At 48.3% G+C, this 15,157-nt stretch overlaps 1 protein-coding gene across 1 annotated transcript in view; it reads right to left on the bottom strand.

The window, feature by feature from the left end:
* STK10 (serine/threonine kinase 10) overlaps window positions 1-15,157 on the bottom strand; it is a 309,494-nt gene that overhangs the window by 20,407 nt on the left and 273,930 nt on the right. The window contains exon 16 of the mRNA XM_069244642.1: window positions 3,439-3,627. Coding sequence (XP_069100743.1) covers window positions 3,439-3,627 — 189 coding nt within the window. The remainder of the gene's footprint in view (window positions 1-3,438; window positions 3,628-15,157) is intronic.

Raw genomic sequence — 15,157 nt, 5'->3', positions numbered from 1 at the left:
TTACATTAGAGCTTCACTCCTTCTTCCCTTCAAGGCTTCCAAACCAGCAGCGAACTCTCTGGAACCTATTTGCCCTCTTGTCTTTGCTATTCTACTTAATTTGAACTGTTTCAGAGGTTGCCCCTTTCTAAATCATTTGCTAAATCTTGGGGAGCCCCTGATATGAACATGGGAATCGGATGCCTCGGTCATGCCTTCCCCTACACTCAACGCTGTACTCTAGAAAATATATCAAGTGAATTTCAATGAATTCAATTTGCCAGGTAACCTTGCCTGCTGCAAATATTCTTTCCCATGTGATTTTGGCCCTTTAAGTACTGCACAAACGTTTCAAGAAAGACTTTAGTATCAACTTTAACATGTAATACAAGAATTATATGTCGGCTTTATTGAACACATTGCGCTAGGATGGTTCCTGAAAGAATCAAGCACAAATCATTGTTTTTAATGTTAATTGGGGAGCGGCAGCCCAGCCTTTGGTTGTGCTGTTCAGTGTGTAACCTAGACTCAAGTCCAAGCTGCCCCACTTGACCAACTTTGGTGATCCTAAGCAAATCAATGGACATCAAGTTACCGGACTGTAAAGTTGCAAACGCCTTGCTGCAGAAGCCTTCAGGATGCTTTGCTCTGAGCCCCCCTAAGCAAAATGTTTTGAAGTCAGGTCATCTTCCAAAAATATATGGCAAGAATAGGGGGAGCCGGAGCGGCAGGGCTGAGCACAGGGGACAGAGTTTATGATATCACTTCAGGGGTATTTTTCTGTGGAGCATAATTTACACTAAATGAAAGCTTCGTAAAAGTTCAAATATACAAAACAAAACAACAACAACAAAAATCAATGAAAAAAACAATAGGTCCCATAATTGGGGTGTTGTGAGCCTGGGTCCCAGTGTAACTACACCTGCTGCACTAATGGTGGCTGCAATCCTGAGAAGCAGGCCATCTCCTGTACAAGTTTCACCCATTCGCATGCCTGGCCACCATTCATCCCGAAGCAGACTCTCTCTTTCAGTCAAAAACGAGCTCCCAGGTGTTGTCCTTACTTTGCAGCAAAGGTGCCTTCTGTAGTAACACTTGCAAATAATATGAGCCTTCAGTAACCCTTTTGTGAAGGTAGACAGTTAAGACTTGTGATGCAGTGGGCCATTGACAGTCAAGGGCCCCAGTGCCACTGCTCCTGCTTCACTACTAAAAGCCACTGCCTTGCGAAGCAGGCAGTCTCCTCTGTCCTTTGCTAAAATCATGGTCCCCTGATCTTGCCCCACCCACTTTGACATGTCTCCGAGACCCAGCTATCACCTCTGCTACACTTTTCTCCCTGTTGGATCATGGGTACAATCCCCGAAGCAATACTGGCACTGCAAATGTGTAGTAGGCCTTATTGCAAACCAGGAAGCATTGTACAACACTCATAACTGGGGTTTAGTAGGCCCTTCACACCCTGGGCACTGGTGCCACTGCACCTGCAACACTATTGACACCGGCAGACCTGCGAAGCATCTATGTCCTCTGCCAACTCCATTGGGCCATCACTCCTAGGCCTGAAGCGCAAAGCTGGCTATTGTCCCCTTTTGATTAAAAACAAAAGGGATAACAGTTACATCTCTCGTCCGGTGTTGCTAGAGCCCTGTTCACTGTGCACAAGGGTGACTTTGCCCCTTATGCTAGCAATGAAAAGGACTCCCACACCGTTTTTTTCTAGTCAGACAGCAACAATTGTGATACTGTTGCCCCTCACAACCCTGGCTCTGTGCCACTGCACCTGCGGCACAAATGGCCCTTTAAAAATGAGTCCCCATGACTCCCCACCTTCCTCAAGGCATGTCTCTGAGGAAGATGTATCTGTCATTTGTAAACTAAAAAAATACCCCATACTGGGCCATGACTGACATTATCCAAAGATCTATCTCTCTACTTTCCTCCCTCACCTGGGCCATTACTCTGACACCCAAAGGGCCTGGATGATCAGAGCTCTGCACTTGAATGTGACCCTGCTGGTCGCCACCCTCGCGACTCACCTTAAAGGATAGCTGCATGTAAACAGAGGTCAAAGTGAATGAGATCTAAGGGACCCTACATGCTCATCCTTTTTTTTTATTTTTATTTTTTAACTTTTTTCATAGGAGCAGCTCCCATAGTTTTTGCTAAAACAAAACGTAACTATCCCTGAACAGTTAATGTGGTCCCCGAGGTACCTCTGCGTGAAAGTGTATGGAGGGCAGGTTTGGGAGGGCTTTTCCTGTGCTGTGACGCACGGGAAGTGATGAGGAGCTAAGGAAGAAACAGGCCTTCTCACCAGGGTGCCACCTACCTGAAGACATTTAAATGAGTGAAATTGGTTAATCACCACATGAAATGGCTGCCTAGGAATCAGTACAGACTTTAATTGATAGCATCACTTGAAGTTTAATGGAGACACAGTTATTATTTTTGATACGTAATGTCAAGATCTTATGGGCTGAATTCTAGAAGGTGTACTTTTAATAGACACTCACAAAAATGTTTGCAATTGGTAGTTTACCTATAACTAAGATATATACTTTGAAAGCGCTTGTTTTATCTTACAATACTAAAACATATTGCAGCAGCCTACCTTGTGTATAATACAATTTTAAAATAATGACTTGCATATTGACAGTGCTTTCCGTTCCAGGGTAAGACCTCTTAGCACTACAAATACACAAGTCACTTTTCCCCACATCTGCAGCGGTCACATTCACCAAGTGAAATTTCATAGCGTAAAAGAATATATTTCCAACCAATAAACTTGCACCCATTTTTCATTTAAGATTTCTTCATTTTATCTTACATGCAGCTAACGAAAAGTGAAAAACAAGACATGTACAAAATTAACATAGCTAAAAATAACAAAATTCTGTCTCGTTTTTCACTTCCAGTTATCGGCATATCATATGATGCACAAAACTGGAATGAAAAATTATTTTAGGTTATATTTCTCATATATTTTTAAGCACTTCAATGACTCCTGTAAATAAAGACAGGCTGGAAACTCGGCAAATAAACAAAGTTGTGCTTCCAGGGCATCTTCATTTATAGGTAGTTGTTGAGGCATCTGAGTCCTACCACCCTCGCTTTGCAAATGTAGCCACGGACCCCCAAGTGGTCACACCCCACGGTTTGAAGACCTCTGCCGTGAAGTGGGTGATTTGAGGATGTGCACTCTCTGTTGCACGATTTAATACCAAAGTGCTGCATCATATGAAATGGCAACATCGGTCTAATCCAAGATGCACCTGACAGTGTCACTCAGGGAAACTTAGTGTTTTTGAGAGAGGAGATTTCTAAGTTCTTGTTTAAAAAATATTAATATTAGTGAGTTATCACAATCCAGTGGCAGAACCCAACTAGATAGGAATTTGGTGGCTTGGCCACTTGAGCCCCCCCCCCCCCACCCCCACCCCCCCGGCACCCTCTTACCTGCTTCATGAGGTCCCTCTGCTCGGCGCTGTTCAGGCCTGGTGTCGCGTGCAGCTTCTTCTTGTACATGGCCTGGCGGCTCTTGCCCTCAGCGCGCTGGGTCTTGGGAAGACGATTTCTCTCTTGCTGCTGCCGCAACCGCAGCTGCTCCAGCATGCGCTGGTTGTAGCGCTGCATCTGCTCACGCTCCTACAAGTCAAAGGCAAAATGTGAAGCAAAGGCCAGCACATGAAGTGCTATATCAATGTAACAAGGATACAAAGGCCTCTGATAAGCTGCCAACTGTTCGCAAGGAAAGAGCAGGAACATGCAAGAAGATGGATGGAAAAATGCACATATTACCATTCTGATATGATATACAAATAAGAAGTCCTAGGGCAATACTTCTGAAATAGCGCCTTCAACTAATAAAATTACAAAGACGCATTTTATATGTGCGTTGTATTAAATTAAAACTTATTTTCCGAAAGGTAAAGGGCCAAGCTGATAGTCCTCTTGCATTGGATTGTAACTAGCCAGCAATGACAGAGGTCTCCAGAGAGTTAGACACTTGAACATACCGTAGGTAAATCCTTGGGGTCCTGGGGCCAAAAGGCCTTGAGCTAATATTTTCATGGGAGACAGACCTGCCTGACTAGGCTCTCTGGCCTCACCCTCTTTCCCTTTCTTTTGAAACTGCTGCTGCTCCCTGTAGGAAGTTGGCTCTGTATGTGCTATTTCAAAGTAAGGAATAGCATGCACAGAGTCCAAGGGTTCCCCTTAGAGGTAAAATAGTGGTAAAAAGAGATAATACTAATGCTCTATTTTGTGGTAGTGTGGTCGAGCAGTAGGCTTATCCAAGGAGTAGTGTTAAGCATTTGTTGTACATACACAAGACAATAAATGAGGTACACACACTCAGAGACAAATCCAGCCAATAGGTTTTGTTATAGAAAAATATCTTTTCTTAGTTTATTTTAAGAACCACAGGTTCAAATTTCACATGTAATAGCTTGTTTGGAAGGTATTGCAGGTAAGTACTCTAGGAACTTTGAATCATTACATTAGCATGAATACTTTTGTCATAAAACACAATAAGCTGTTTTAAAAGTGGACACAGTGCAATTTTCACAGTTCCTGGGGGAGGTAAGTTATTGTTAGTTTTCACAGGTAAGTAAGTCACTTACAGTTCTCAGTTTTTGGTCCAAGGTAGCCCACCGTTGGGGGTTCAGAGCAACCCCAAAGTTATCACACCAGCAGCTCAGGGCCGGTCAGGTGCAAAGGTCAAAGAGGTGCCCAAAACACATAGGCTATAATGGAGAGAAGGGGGTGCCCCGGTTCCAGTCTGCCAGCAGGTAAGTACCCACGTCTTCGGAGGGCAGACCAGGGGGGTTTTGTAGGGCACCGGGGGGGACACAAAGTAGCACAGAAAGTACACCCTCAGCAGTGCGGGGGCGGCCGGGTGCAGTGTGCAAACACGCGTCGGGTTTCCTTCAGGTTTCAATGGGAGACCAAGGGGTCTCTTCAGCGATGCAGGCAGGCAAGGGTGGCTCCTCGGGGTAGCCACCACCTGGGCAAGGGAGAGGGCCTCCTGGGGGTCACTCCTGCACAGAAGTTCCGTTTCTTTAGGGGCTGGGGGCTGCGGGTGCAGGGTCTTTTCCAGCCGTCGGGAAATGGAGTTCAGACAGTCGCGGTCAGGGGGAGCCTGGGGATTCCCTCTGCAGGCGTCGCTGTGGGGGCTCAGGGGGGACAACTTTGGTTACTCACAGTCGTAGAGTCGCCGGAGGGTCCTCCCTGAGTTGGTTGTTCTCCACCAGTCGAGTCGGGGTCGCCGGGTGCAGTGTTGCAAGTCTCACGCTTCTTGCGGGGAATTGCAGGGGCCTTTAAATCTGCTCCTTGTAACAAAGTTGCAGTTCTTTTGGAGCAGTGCCGCTGTCCTCGGGAGTTTCTTGTCTTTTTCGAAGCAGGGCAGTCCTCAGAGGATTCAGAGGTCGCTGGTCCCTTGGAAAGCGTCGCTGGAGTAGGTTCTTTGGAAGGCAGGAGACAGGCCGGTAAGTCTGGGGCCAAGGCAGTTGGTGTCTTCTGGTCTTCCTCTGCAGGGGTCTTTCAGCTCGGCAGTCCTTCTTCTTGTAGTTGCAGGAATCTAAATCTTTAGGTTCAGGGAAGCCCTTAAATACTAAATTTAAGGGCGTGTTTAGGTCTGGGGGGTTAGTAGCCAATGGCTACTAGCCCTGAGGGTGGGTACACCCTCTTTGTGCCTCCTCCCAAGGGGAGGGGGTCACATCCCTAATCCTATTGGGGGAATCCTCCATCTGCAAGATGGAGGATTTCTAAAAGTTAGAGTCACCTCAGCTCAGGACACCTTAGGGGCTGTCCTGACTGGCCAGTGACTCCTCCTTGTTATTCTCATTATTTTCTCCGGCCTTGCCGCCAAAAGTGGGGGCCGGGGCCGGAGGGGGCGGGCAACTCCACTAGCTGGAGTTTCCTGCGGGGCTGTGACAAAGGGGTGAGCCTTTGAGGCTCACCGCCAGGTGTTACAGCTCCTGCCTGGGGGAGGTGTTAGCATCTCCACCCAGTGCAGGCTTTGTTACTGGCCTCAGAGTGACAAAGGCACTCTCCCCATGGGGCCAGCAACATGTCTCTAGTGTGGCAGGCTGCTGGAACCAGTCAGCCTACACAGATAGTCGGTTAAGTTTCAGGGGGCACCTCTAAGGTGCCCTCTGTGGTGTATTTTACAATAAAATGTACACTGGCATCAGTGTGCATTTATTGTGCTGAGAAGTTTGATACCAAACTTCCCAGTTTTCAGTGTAGCCATTATGGTGCTGTGGAGTTCGTGTAAAACAGACTCCCAGACCATATACTCTTATGGCTACCCTGCACTTACAATGTCTAAGGTTTTGCTTAGACACTGTAGGGGCACAGTGCTCATGCACTGGTACCCTCACCTATGGTATAGTGCACCCTGCCTTAGGGCTGTAAGGCCTGCTAGAGGGGTGTCTTACCTATACTGCATAGGCAGTGAGAGGCTGGCATGGCACCCTGAGGGGAGTGCCATGTCGACTTACTCATTTTGTTCTCACTAGCACACACAAGCTGGTAAGCAGTGTGTCTGTGCTGAGTGAGGGGTCTCTTAGGGTGGCATAATACATGCTGCAGCCCTTAGAGACCTTCCCTGGCATCAGGGCCCTTGGTACCAGAGGTACCAGTTACAAGGGACTTATCTGGATGCCAGGGTGTGCCAATTGTGGAATCAAAAGTACAGGTTAGGGAAAGAACACTGGTGCTGGGGCCTGGTTAGCAGGCCTCAGCACACTTTCAATTCAAAACATAGCATCAGCAAAGGCAAAAAGTCAGGGGGTAACCATGCCAAGGAGGCATTTCCTTACACAACCCCCCCCCCCCCAAACGAAAGAGGATGAGACTAACCTTTCCCAAGAGAGTCTTCATTTTCTAAGTGGAAGAACCTGGAAAGGCCATCTGCATTGGCATGGGCAGTCCCAGGTCTGTGTTCCACTATAAAGTCCATTCCCTGTAGGGAGATGGACCACCTCAACAGTTTTGGATTTTCACCTTTCATTTGCATCAGCCATCTGAGAGGTCTGTGGTCAGTCTGAACTAGGAAGTGAGTACCAAAGAGGTATGGTCTCAGCTTCTTCAGGGACCAAACCACAGCAAAGGCCTCCCTCTCAATGGCACTCCAACGCTGCTCCCTGGGGAGTAACCTCCTGCTAATGAAAGCAACAGGCTGGTCAAGGCCATCATCATTTGTTTGGGACAAAACTGCCCCTATCCCATGTTCAGAGGCATCGGTTTGCACAATGAATTGCTTGGAGTAATCTGGAGCTTTTAGAACTGGTGCTGTGCACATAGCTTGCTTCAGGGTGTCAAAGGCCTGTTGGCATTCTACAGTCCAGTTTACTTTCTTGGGCATTTTCTTGGAGGTGAGTTCTGTGAGGGCTGTCACAATGGATCCATATCCCTTCACAAACCTCCTATAGTACCCAGTCAAGCCAAGGAATGCCCTGACTTAAGTCTGGGTTTTTGGAGCTGCCCAGTCCAGAATAGTCTGGACCTTAGGCTGGAGTGGCTGAACTTGGCCTCCACCTACAAGGTGTCCCAAGTAAACCACAGTTCCCTGCCCTATCTGGCATTTGGATGCCTTGATAGAGAGGCCTGCAGATTGCAGGGCCTTCAAAACCTTCTTCAGGTGGACCAGGTGATCCTGCCAGGTGGAGCTGAAGACAGCAATATCATCCAGATAAGCTGCACTAAAGGATTCCAACCCAGCAAGGACTTGATTCACCAACCTTTGGAAGGTGGCAGGGGCATTCTTTAAACCAAAGGGCATTACAGTGAACTGATAATGCCCATCCGGTGTGGAGAATGCTGTCTTTTCTTTTGCTCCAGGTGCCATTTTGATTTGCCAGTACCCTGCTGTTAAGTCAAAGGTACTTACGAATTTGGCGGCCCCTAATTTGTCTATTAGCTCATCAGCTCTAGGAATGGGATGAGCATCTGTCTTGGTGACAGAGTTGAGACCTCTGTAGTCCACACAAAACCTCATCTCTCTCTTTCCTTCTTTGGTGTGAGGTTTGGGGACTAAGACCACTGGGCTAGCCCAGGGGCTGTCAGAGTACTCAATTACTCCCAATTCCAGCATCTTGTGGACTTCCACCTTGATGCTTTCCTTAACTTGGTCAGACTGTCTAAATATTTTGTTTTTGACAGGCATGCTGTCTCCTGTGTCCACATCATGGGTACACAGGTGTGTCTGACCAGGGGTTAGGGAAAAGAGTTCAGCAAACTGCTGCAGGACCTTCCTACAGTCAGACTGCTGTTGGCTAGAGAGGGTGTCTGAGTAGATCACTCCATCTACTGAGCCATCTTTAGGGTCTGATGAGAGGAGATCAGGGAGAGGTTCACTCTCAGCTTCCTGGTCCTCATCTGTCACCATCAACAGATTTACATCAGCTCTGTCATGGAAGAGCTTAAGGCGGTTCACATGGATCACCCTCTTGGGGCTCCTGCTTGTGCCCAGGTCTACCAGGTAGGTGACCTGACTCTTCCTTTCTAGTACTGGGTAAGGGCCACTCCATTTGTCCTGGAGTGCCCTGGGAGCCACAGGCTCCAGAACCCAGACTTTCTGCCCTGGTTGAAATTCAACCAGTGCAGCCTTTTGGTCATACCACAACTTCTGGAGTTGTTGGCTGGCCTCAAGGTTTTTACTTGCCTTTTCCATGTACTCTGCCATCCTTGAGCGAAGGCCAAGTACATAGTCCACTATGTCTTGTTTAGGCTCATGAAGAGGTCTCTCCCAGCCTTCTTTAACAAGAGCAAGTGGTCCCCTTACAGGGTGGCCAAACAGAAGTTCAAAGGGTGAGAATCCTACTCCCTTCTGAGGCACCTCTCTGTAAGCGAAAAGCAGACATGGCAGGAGGACATCCCATCTCCTTTTGAGTTTTTCTGGGAGCCCCATGATCATGCCCTTTAATGTCTTGTTGAATCTCTCAACAAGGCCATTAGTTTGTGGATGATATGGTGTAGTGAATTTGTAAGTCACTCCACACTCATTCCACATGTGTTTTAGGTATGCTGACATGAAGTTGGTACCTCTGTCAGACACCACCTCCTTAGGGAAACCCACTCTGGTAAAGATACCAATGAGGGCCTTGGCTACTGCAGGGGCAGTAGTCGACCTAAGGGGAATAGCTTCAGGATACCTAGTAGCATGATCCACTACTACTAGGATGTACATATTTCTTGAGGCTGTGGGAGGTTCTAGTGGACCAACTATGTCCACACCCACTCTTTCAAAGGGGACCCCCACCACTGGAAGTGGAATGAGGGGGGCCTTTGGATGCCCACCTGTCTTACCACTGGATTGACAGGTGGGGCAGGAGAGGCAAAACTCCTTAACCTTCTGGGACATATTGGGCCAGTAGAAGTGGTTGACTAACCTCTCCCACGTCTTGGTTTGTCCCAAATGCCCAGCAAGGGGAATATCATGGGTTAAGGTCAGAATAAACTCTCTGAAACCCTGAGGCACTACCACTCTCCTAGTGGCACCAGGTTTGGGATCTCTTGCCTCAGTGTACAGGAGTCCATCTTCCCAATAGACCCTATGTGTTCCATTTTTCTTGCCTTTGGACTCTTCAGCAGCTTGCTGCCTAAGGCCTTCAAGAGAGGGGCAGGTTTCTTGTCCCTTACACAACTCTTCCCTTGAGGGTCCCCCTGGGCCCAAGAGCTCAACCTGATAAGGTTCCAGCTCCATAGGCTCAGTTCCCTCAGAGGGCAGAACTTCTTCCTGAGAAGAGAGGTTCTCTTTTTGGTGTTGTGTTGCAGCTGGTTTCCCAGCTGACTTTCCTTTTCTCTTGGTAGGCTGGGCCATTTTTCCAGACTCCAGCTCTACTTTTTCACCCTGTGCCTTGCACTGTGCCCTAGTCTTGACACACACCAGTTCAGGGATACCCAGCATGGCTGCATGGGTTTTCAGTTCTACCTCAGCCCATGCTGAGGACTCCAGGTCGTTTCCAAGCAAACAGTCTACTGGGATATTTGAGGAGACCACCACCTGTTTCAGGCCATTGACCCCTCCCCACTCTAAAGTTACCATTGCCATGGGATGTACTTTAGTCTGATTGTCAGCATTGGTGACTGGATAGGTTTGTCCAGTCAGGTATTGGCCAGGGGAAACCAGTTTCTCTGTCACCATGGTGACACTGGCACCTGAATCCCTCAGGCCCTCTACACTTGTCCCATTAATTAAGAGCTGCTGCCTGTATCTTTGCATGTTAGGGGGCCAGGCAGCCAGTGTGGCTAAATCCACCCCACCCTCAGAGACTAATGTAGCTTCAGTGTGACACCTGATTTGCTCTGGGCACACTGTTGATCCCACTTGGAGACTGGCCATTCCAGTTTTAGCTGGATGGGAGTTAGAAGTGGTATCTTTCTTGGGACAGGCCTTGTCTCCAGTTTGGTGTCCAGACTGACTACAGTTTCGACACCAGGCCTTTTTGGGATCAAAGTTTTTACCCTTGTACCCAGAATTGTTTTGTGAAGAGGCTCTGGGCCCACCCTCCGGTGCAGGTTTTTGGGGGCCTGTAGAAGACTCTTTACTATCTTTGTTTTTGGCTGTCTCACCACCTTTCCCCTGGGGAGGTTTTGTGACCCCTTTCTTTTGGTCACCCCCTGTGGAAGTTTTGGACACCCTAGTCTTGACCCAATGGTCCGCCTTCTTTCCCAATTCTTGGGGAGAAATTGGTCCTAGGTCCACCAGATGCTGATGCAGTTTATCATTGAAACAATTACTTAATAGGTGTTCTTTCACAAATAAATTGTACAGCCCATCATAATCATTTACACCATTGCCTTGAATCCAACCATCTAGTGTTTTTACTGAGTAGTCTACAGAGTCAACCCAGGTCTGGCTCGAGGATTTTTGAGCCCCCCTGAATCTAATCCTATACTCCTCAGTGGAGAATCCAAAGCCCTCAATCAGGGTACCCTTCATGAGGTCATAAGATTCTGCATCTTTTTTAGAGAGTGTGAGGAGTCTATCCCTACACTTTCCTGTGAACATTTCCCAAAGGAGAGCACCCCAGTGAGATTTGTTCACTTTTCTTGTTTCACAAGCCCTCTCAAAAGCTGTGAACCATTTGGTGATGTCATCACCATCTTCATATTTAGTTACAATCCCTTTGGGGATTTTCAACATGTCAGGAGAATCTCTGACCCTAGTTATGTTGCTGCCACCATTGATGGGTCCTAGGCCCATCTCTTGTCTTTCCCTTTCTATGGCTAGGATCTGTTTTTCCAAAGCCAATCTTTTGGCCATCCTGGCTAACTGGATGTCCTCTTCACCGGGGTTATCCTCAGTGATTTCAGAGAGGCTGGACCCTCCTGTGAGGGAGCCAGCATCTCTGACTATTATTTTTGGAGTCGGGGCTTGAGAAGCCCTGTTCTCCCTAGATAGGACTGGTGGAGGGGATTCTTCCTCCAGTTCACTATCATCCTCCTCTGTGTTATCCACAGAGGGGTTGGCTCTATCATACTCTGCCAACAGCTCCTGGAGCTGTACTTTGGTAGGTCTGGAGCCCATTGTTATTTTTCTTATGTTACAGAGTGACCTTAGCTCTTTCATCTGGAGATGGAGGTAAGGTGTGGTGTCGAGTTCCACCACATTCATCTCTGTACTAGACATTATTCTTCTAAAAGTTGGAATGCTTTTAAGAATCTAAAACTAGTTCTAGAATCTAATTCAAACTTTTACAAACTTTTAAACTCTAAAAGAAATGCTAACAGGGACTAACACAAGGCCCTAGCAGGACTTTTAAGAATTTAGAAAACTTTTCAAATTGCAAAAATCAATTTCTAATGACAATTTTGGAATTTGTCGTGTGATCAGGTATTGGCTGAGTAGTCCAGCAAATGCAAAGTGTCTTGTACCCCACCGCTGATCCACCAATGTAGGAAGTTGGCTCTGTATGTGCTATTTCAAAGTAAGGAATAGCATGCACAGAGTCCAAGGGTTCCCCTTAGAGGTAAAATAGTGGTAAAAAGAGATAATACTAATGCTCTATTTTGTGGTAGTGTGGTCGAGCAGTAGGCTTATCCAAGGAGTAGTGTTAAGCATTTGTTGTACATACACAAGACAATAAATGAGGTACAATCACTCAGAGACAAATCCAGCCAATAGGTTTTGTTATAGAAAAATATATTTTCTTAGTTTATTTTAAGAACCACAGGTTCAAATTTCACATGTAATAGCTTGTTTGGAAGGTATTGCAGGTAAGTACTCTAGGAACTTTGAATCATTACATTAGCACGAATACTTTTGTCATAAAACACAATAAGCTGTTTTAAAAGTGGACACAGTGCAATTTTCACAGTTCCTGGGGGAGGTAAGTTATTGTTAGTTTTCACAGGTAAGTAAGTCACTTACAGTTCTCAGTTTTTGGTCCAAGGTAGCCCACCGTTGGGGGTTCAGAGCAACCCCAAAGTTATCACACCAGCAGCTCAGGGCCGGTCAGGTGCAAAGGTCAAAGAGGTGCCCAAAACACATAGGCTATAATAGAGAGAAGGGGGTGCCCCGGTTCCAGTCTGCCAGCAGGTAAGTACCCGCGTCTTCGGAGGGCAGACCAGGGGGGTTTTGTAGGGCACCGGGGGGGGGGACACAAAGTAGCACAGAAAGTACACCCTCAGCAGCGCGGGGGCGGCCGGGTGCAGTGTGCAAACACGCGTCTGGTTTCCTTCAGGTTTCAATGGGAGACCAAGGGGTCTCTTCAGCGATGCAGGCAGGCAAGGGGGGGGCTCCTCGGGGTAGCCACCACCTGGGCAAGGGAGAGGGCCTCCTGGGGGTCACTCCTGCACAGAAGTTCCGTTTCTTTTCTTTAGGGGCTGGGGGCTGCGGGTGCAGGGTCTTTTCCAGCCGTCGGGAAATGGAGTTCAGACAGTCGCGGTCAGGGGGAGCCTGGGGATTCCCTCTGCAGGCGTCGCTGTGGGGGCTCAGGGGGGACAACTTTGGTTACTCACAGTCGTAGAGTCGCCGGAGAGTCCTCCCTGAGTTGGTTGTTCTCCACCAGTCGAGTCGGGGTCGCCGGGTGCAGTGTTGCAAGTCTCACGCTTCTTGCGGGGAATTGCAGGGGCCTTTAAATCTGCTCCTTGTAACAAAGTTGCAGTTCTTTTGGAGCAGTGCCGCTGTCCTCGGGAGTTTCTTGTCTTTTTCGAAGCAGGGCAGTCCTCAGAGGATTCAGAGGTCGCTGGTCCCTTGGAAAGCGTCGCTGGAGCAGGTTCTTTGGAAGGCAGGAGACAGACCGGTAAGTCTGGGGCCAAGGCAGTTGGTGTCTTCTGGTCTTCCTCTGCAGGGGTCTTTCAGCTCGGCAGTCCTTCTTCTTGTAGTTGCAGGAATCTAAATCTTTAGGTTCAGGGAATCCCTTAAATACTAAATTTAAGGGCGTGTTTAGGTCTGGGGGGTTAGTAGCCAATGGCTACTAGCCCTGAGGGTGGGTACACCCTCTTTGTGCCTCCTCCCAAGGGGAGGGGGTCACATCCCTAATCCTATTGGGGGAATCCTCCATCTGCAAGATGGAGGATTTCTAAAAGTTAGAGTCACCTCAGCTCAGGACACCTTAGGGGCTGTCCTGACTGGCCAGTGACTCCTCCTTGTTATTCTCATTATTTTCTCCGGCCTTGCCGCCAAAAGTGGGGGCCGGGGCCGGAGGGGGCGGGCAACTCCACTAGCTGGAGTGTCCTGCGGGGCTGTGACAAAGGGGTGAGCCTTTGAGGCTCACCGCCAGGTGTTACAGCTCCTGCCTGGGGGAGGTGTTAGCATCTCCACCCAGTGCAGGCTTTGTTACTGGCCTCAGAGTGACAAAGGCACTCTCCCCATGGGGCCAGCAACATGTCTCTAGTGTGGCAGGCTGCTGGAACCAGTCAGCCTACACAGATAGTCGGTTAAGTTTCAGGGGGCACCTCTAAGGTGCCCTCTGTGGTGTATTTTACAATAAAATGTACACTGGCATCAGTGTGCATTTATTGTGCTGAGAAGTTTGATACCAAACTTCCCAGTTTTCAGTGTAGCCATTATGGTGCTGTGGAGTTCGTGTAAAACAGACTCCCAGACCATATACTCTTATGGCTACCCTGCACTTACAATGTCTAAGGTTTTGCTTAGACACTGTAGGGGCACAGTGCTCATGCACTGGTACCCTCACCTATGGTATAGTGCACCCTGCCTTAGGGCTGTAAGGCCTGCTAGAGGGGTGTCTTACCTATACTGCATAGGCAGTGAGAGGCTGGCATGGCACCCTGAGGGGAGTGCCATGTCGACTTACTCATTTTGTTCTCACTAGCACACACAAGCTGGTAAGCAGTGTGTCTGTGCTGAGTGAGGGGTCTCTTAGGGTGGCATAATACATGCTGCAGCCCTTAGAGACCTTCCCTGGCATCCGGGCCCTTGGTACCAGAGGTACCAGTTACAAGGGACTTATCTGGATGCCAGGGTGTGCCAATTGTGGAATCAAAAGTACAGGTTAGGGAAAGAACACTGGTGCTGGGGCCTGGTTAGCAGGCCTCAGCACACTTTCAATTCAAAACATAGCATCAGCAAAGGCAAAAAGTCAGGGGGTAAACATGCCAAGGAGGCATTTCCTTACACTCCCCAAACCCAGAGCACTTCAGTTCTTCTCCTGCTCCTCTAAATATCAAACCCCTTTGACCATGGGCGTAGGAAGTGTGGGGGACGCGGGGATGTATCCCCCCCAGATTTTGGAGGGTGGGGGACACGGGGGACGAAGGTGGGGGGGACAAGGGGACACAATAATTTCCCCTCTCACATCTGTCATTCAGAGGGCCATTAGCGCACAAAGGCGCTACTTACGATAGCCCTGTACAGACAAATCCTCCAAGCTGATGGTAACCAAATGAAGGTGAGTCAGGAGGCCCCCTGCGCCCTCTGCCCTTTTGTCCTGTTCTAAGGGTGCTCATAAGAACAAAGGGCACAGGAGGAGAAGAGAGTTTTGGATGATTACTGTCACCTGCTACCTTGAAGAGGAGCACTGCAGGATGCCTTCAAGAGGAGCTGCAAAACAATGAAGAAGATCTAAAGAGACAACAGAGTCCCACTCACCGTGATGCCTGCAGGCTAGAAAGGAGACTCTGTGAAACACAATATTTGTATTTGCCTAAGATCACACCAGTTGGTGAAACAGTGAAGTCGAGACTGAGCCCAGATTTTACA

The sequence above is a fragment of the Pleurodeles waltl genome, chromosome 7 (genome assembly GCF_031143425.1).
Source record: "Pleurodeles waltl isolate 20211129_DDA chromosome 7, aPleWal1.hap1.20221129, whole genome shotgun sequence".
NCBI classification, from domain to species: domain Eukaryota; kingdom Metazoa; phylum Chordata; class Amphibia; order Caudata; family Salamandridae; genus Pleurodeles; species Pleurodeles waltl.
Note: the sequence above shows the minus strand (reverse complement) of the source record. Positions and strands in the feature narration are given on the sequence as shown.